The sequence below is a fragment of the Nicotiana attenuata genome, unplaced genomic scaffold, assembly GCF_001879085.1.
Source record: "Nicotiana attenuata strain UT unplaced genomic scaffold, NIATTr2, whole genome shotgun sequence".
In the NCBI taxonomy this organism is placed as follows: domain Eukaryota; kingdom Viridiplantae; phylum Streptophyta; class Magnoliopsida; order Solanales; family Solanaceae; genus Nicotiana; species Nicotiana attenuata.
In genome coordinates, this window is record NW_017692073.1 from 1 (window position 1) to 5,506 (window position 5,506).

The following is a 5,506-nucleotide window of genomic DNA, read 5'->3' on the forward strand; positions in this document are numbered from 1 at the left end:
TTCCTAATGGGTAGTGGACTTTAGAGCGAGTTTTGTTGGTCGGGGCGTAATATAGCAATCAACACGCAATTACCCACTCAATACCTCTCAGTAATAGAGTAGTTTTGCCTAATTTGGATTTCTCAAGTCCAAATGGGTAATTCACTAAACAATTGATAGATGCTCAAGTCGGGTTTTACTATCTCTAGATTCAACCCTTTAATTGGGACTATCAATTTCTTGAGTTCACCCCAATTTCTTGCTAGCCAAGTTTTCCTAGACTATCTGGTTGAGGAAGACGTAACTTGGTGGGACGTTCACTATCTCTAACCTCGTCAGGATCTACTGGCAAGTCAGCAGATACGTAATCTCCCAGAACTGCAACATCCCCAGTAAAACGCTCTCCCATCAGCTCGTATGGCTTGGCAGGGAAGACATAGAGGTGAACTACAGAAGCAATGCCCATCTGTACTGGATGAATAACAGAGCTGTTAACCTTCAAGATTTTGGAGGAATATCAAGCATCAAAATTACAAATAGAAGCTTAGTGTCCATATTGATCAGTGATATTCCCCATCCCTCGACCCTCATACCCCCGAAGAAACCTTCAGAAACATAAAAACTAATTGGCAGGGTTTAGTGTTTTTCCTCTTTTCTCTTCTTGGTAGGGAGGGCAGGGGAAAAAACACGCATGTGACCCCAAATAAAAAACAACGCAGTTCTGCAGTAATCCAGACTCAACCATATGAAACCTCACACCTTGGGATAAACAAATTTAAGAGCACTATACAGGTAGTAGAACGTCTTAAGAAGATTTTATAAGAGCAGCTTTCAACATTAATATGCATCAATCCCAATACCACGTAAGTATGTGTCATACGCGTAGATCAATTGGCACAAAAGCATGCATCAGTTGTAGCAAAACAGGCGGAGCAAATGCAAGAACCATCATGTATGCTGAAAGCTTATGTTTCAAGCTTCTTGCCCATACCTTAATAGCATAACATGGAACTTTGTGCGTAATTCACCAGAAGCAATAAACAATGGCAAAAATCCGGATAGCCCAAATGAAACTTTTGGTATTAGAAGTAATAAAAACATACCCAATCCCAGAAAAATTACCTCAATGCATATGATGAAATCTTGAACACTGGACTTAAACTGTAAAGCTTGAGCTATTGGACTTCTAAAGAAACCAAGTGTAGAGCACAGGGCTATCACCACGCCTTGCCACCAAGTTAAGAAAACAATTGACTTGAATGTTAGAAACTTGTACAGCGGCTTGATGTGAGATAATTCATCCTTTGCAATAGTATAAAATTGAACTAAGCAATACAATGCCCATGATTGACTGAAATTTAAAACCACGGCCATATATGGATACCTACAAAGACAAGGCGTACAATGTATGAGATATCTTGGACCATTATTTCATAAATTACATGGTGAATCAGCAAGATCACATGATATTGAATGCCAAAATATTTCCAGACAAACAACCCTTTATAGGTGTATCTACCAAATAGATGCAGCTCTATACCTACAAATTGAATATTGATACAGGAACCAGTTCTGCAACTATAGGAAGATGATAATTAGATGATAAGAAACTGAACTCTGACCAGATTTGCAAATTTTGATGCCTGTGCAGTCACTATCCATGAAGGATAAAGGGATAGGATAGCCTTCCACCCCGACTTGTGATCCATCCAGTTGGTGTCTTAAATAAAAGGAATGCATATAAAGACAAGACAGCTTGAGGTTCAGTAAAAAAGCACATTCAGATGACTGATTCTGGATGGCGCAACACAGGGTAAAAAGGAGGACTTTTCCCCAAAAGAAGTAGCAAAGAAATGTTGCTAGGAAAAACCAAAGAGAAAACATAGGAAGGAAGCTCTATTTGATCGACAGGATGGTTAAAAGGCCAAATCCAACTAAAACCAAAAAGAAGAGATCAAAGTGAGGGAGCTAATCAACTAACAAGTGTTTCTTACCCACAATTCCATTTGAAGTCTCCTTCACAATATACATCAAAAGCTTCAAGAATCACTGCCAAAGTAGCAGTAAATGCTTTGATTATCACCTGCAAAATTTGTGTGTTAGATATAGTTTAGTTAAGGGATGAGTACAGCTTGTTGGTCCAAAGGGATAAAGGATCTAAGTCAGGTAGCATTCTTACATATTGGAAAATTCCGAACTTGATAACTTGGTATACCCACTGACCAAGTTTCCATGGCTTGAAAATATATTTCATGGGAAAATGATGCTTAACAATCCCCTTTTCAGAGCCATGCTCTAGTAGTGGCATCTTTGAACCTGCGCGTCCTTCCCTCTTCATAAATTCTATGGTTCTCTTTTCCCCACCTAATTCCAATAAAAGGAAGGGGGAAAAAAACATGAAAAGAAAGGAAGAAAGACACAAATGACTGAACGAGTTCATAAAAGAGGTTTTAGATACATTTTGCTGGTGACTGATGGCATAAATGACTAGTTAGACGAAACAGAGAAAAATTTAAGCTTTGCAAACTTCAATTAGCATTTTCACGGTACAGGGCATCTAAGAATACCACTTAGCAAATAAAGCACGCCAGCCCTTTGTATCAAGAAGTCAAATTCAGTTGCCATAGCAACAAGAAACACGTGAGTGCGCGCATGTGTGTAAGAGAAGAAATCTACTGATGAATGAGAAAAGTACAATGAATAGATCTCCTCAAGTTGCAAAACAAGGACATACATTCTTTCTTTAGGCAGGAATGATAGTTGGTCTACTTTCCTGAATCCGAACATTAGATGGAAGGCACAAAGTAATCAAATTTAATATAGAATGTATCCATACCTAAACATGCAACAAGATACCTCCCAAAGCAGTACATTGCAAAGGATTCATAGCAATCACGTAGTATCCCGATGTCAACACTAATCGCTGGATTTACCAATGACACAAACTGAAAAAATAAGCCAGATTAGAGAATCAACCAGGCAAACTTCTTAGGGTTCATGACAATAACTCTAGAAGTCAAGGTAAGCCAGACACTTGGGGCTGATCTTCAACAAAATGGTCTGCCTTTGCTGTGCATTTAACTTAGTGTCATAAGATTATATGATATTGAATTATTGATCTTATCAAGTGATCATGACAAATAATGCATAATTTTGCACAATAACTCAAAGATTTTCTCTATCTGCCAATCCCAAGTCATATGATAACTGGAAAAAGCAAAAGAAAAAAAAAATAAAGGGAACTCACTGATTCAACAGCATAACAAGGCACCATCAATATTACTCCAATCAAAAACTTTTGTTCCTGCCATTACCAAACCCCAAAAAAGAAGAAGATACATTAAACTAACATAGAAACAGAAACTGAAATAAAACGGGAAAAAGACAGAAATAACCTCGGGATTTTTGTAAACTGAAAGGTGTTCGAAGATGAGATACGTAGAAAGTGTGAGAGTAAGGATTACGAAGAATCCAGCAACTACAGTTGCCCATATTGGCGGCGAATAACTGCTATGAAGATTCTGGATTATTCGATTCAAATAATCCGATGAAATTGATATTATCCTCTGCATCAGCTACGTCTTAGGGTTTATGGTTCGTCGGAAAGTTTGATTTTTTTCCGATGATCGGATTTTTTAAATTTGAATTAAATTTTGAACGATCGGTTTGAGGGATTTTGCTTGAAAATCTTTGCTAATTTTGAAAATGGATTATTTCCAAATTGAACTTGTTAATGTACCATTAGCTTTAACAGTTTTCCTAATTTTGAATTGGTAATACTGTTGAAAAAATAATTGGTACTACTACTGAATTTTACTGTTGAGAAAGAATTAAAGAAGCCGCCCTTTATTCGGATATTCCGAGGATAAATATGACGAGGACTCGAGGAGAATGTCACATCTTGCTAACAAAAGCATGTGTTTAAGTAAATTAAATTACAATTATTGAATTTTTCTTCCGTCTATACCAATTTAGGTGGTGATATTTCCCTGCTTAGGTTGTCCCAGAAAAATATCATATTTCTGTACTTAGAAATAATTTATTTTAAAATTATTATTTTATTTTTAATGAAATTATTTATAATTATATATTTTATAAATATTATAGAAAATTCCGTGCTTAGTTAATGGTGTCATACAACTAAAATGATGGGTATATAATATATTAATCCTTTTAAAAAGGAGTGATATACGTTATAATCAATTAAATTGTACTCATAATATAAACTTTTTGTAAACTGCTTAGTGTATGTATCTTAAATACCAAACGTGTAACTCAATATCCTACTCGGTTTGATTGCAAAGCTTGAACCAAGTTGATCTATAAAAAGAAAAAAAGCTTTAAAATAGAAACAGTTTGGGTTTGTCAAATATAACTCTCCGTGCGTTTCGCACTCCTCTCTCTATGAAGAAAAACTATTTCGGCTTGGTATCGTTGGTATTTCTCACTCTCTCTCTAAATACTTAGACAAGGTAAGGCCCCTATACGGGCCAATATTGCAATTTTAAAATTGTATGTCGATGGTCAGTTAAATTTTTGATAAATAAATAATTATTATTATATCCATTTAATCATGGATAGAGAATGATATGTGGATCACAGTTTATAATTAATTTATTTTAATTATTTACATAAAATTAAACTATAAATTATAATATGTTTAAGTTGCTCCAATTAACATAAAAAAATNTTTCTATTTTTTTAATCTGCCGATTTGTGTACTTTCCCTAAAATTAGGGTTTTAAAATTTCTCTTTTTCCTTACTGATTCTTCATTGCATGTGACGATTCTTTCCTTTCTCATGTTTGATTGATAATTTTCCTTGTTTGGGTGTTCGATTTCTACTGCTATATAAACCCCTCCCCATTCCCCTTTGAAGAGACTTGAATCGTTAAGAAACTCGCTAAAAACTGAACTTACTACTCTTTGTTCTCTCATACTCTTGTTCTATATTCTGCTGGCCGGCTGAAAGCCAAGGCCATAAATTCTTAGTTCTTGCTAATGTAGACTTTATTCTTTCTTGTTTTTCGCTTAACTAGTGAGTTGCTGAACATTTGTCATTTCATTCCTATTTGCTTGTCATTGGTATATGTTTTCACTTCTAAAGATGGTGGTTTAATATGTTTCAGGGATGTTCTCGTATGCAATTCTGACTGTCTTACGTCAATGTAGGCCTTCCTAATCTAAATCCCACTACGTTTGTAGTTTGAAACATGCTTAGACCTGAGTTAATTAAGTTCTCTTTAAGTCTGCCTAGCCTATGTGTTACTGATGTTTAGAACCATTGCATTTTAGCCTCTCTTTATGTGTTTGATTTTGGTAGCGATTCTATCACTTAAACATGCCTTACTTACATAATTCTTGCAATGACCTGCTCGCATCCTGTTTGAATTCTGCTGCCAGTCAATATGATTCTCACTAGCATCTACACTTAACTTAATCTGAATCTTTTCTTTATTATGAGTATGTGTATACCAAACCTGCAAACTTGTTTTATTAATGTGTGATTACTTATGCACTAGGTATT

General features: G+C 35.4%; 1 protein-coding gene across 1 annotated transcript; it reads right to left on the bottom strand.

Annotated features, from left to right (window-relative positions):
• Window positions 1-332: 332 nt before the first annotated feature.
• Window positions 333-3,846, bottom strand: LOC109222540 (protein LAZ1-like). The gene is made up of 7 exons (XM_019386884.1): window positions 3,375-3,846; window positions 3,227-3,283; window positions 2,816-2,924; window positions 2,159-2,343; window positions 1,974-2,062; window positions 1,102-1,363; window positions 333-450 (listed from the first exon to the last, which is right to left on the bottom strand). Exons 1-7 carry the CDS (start codon window positions 3,549-3,551, stop codon window positions 427-429), a joined length of 903 nt encoding a protein of 300 aa, XP_019242429.1. The 5' UTR covers window positions 3,552-3,846; the 3' UTR covers window positions 333-426.
• Between the last annotated feature and the right edge of the window lie 1,660 nt (window positions 3,847-5,506).

What these genes read in the sequence shown, in the direction of transcription:
- LOC109222540 (XM_019386884.1), bottom strand. Translation starts at nt 3,551, where the DNA reads ATGCAGAGGATAATATCAATTTCATCGGATTATTTGAATCGAATAATC. An exon ending in CTTGTTATGCTGTTGAATCA is followed by an intron (nt 2,925 to 3,226) that starts GTGAGTTCCCTT and finishes TTATTTTTTCAG; the next exon opens with TTTGTGTCATTGGTAAATCC. An exon ending in AGTTCGGAATTTTCCAATAT is followed by an intron (nt 2,063 to 2,158) that starts GTAAGAATGCTA and finishes CAAATTTTGCAG; the next exon opens with GTGATAATCAAAGCATTTAC.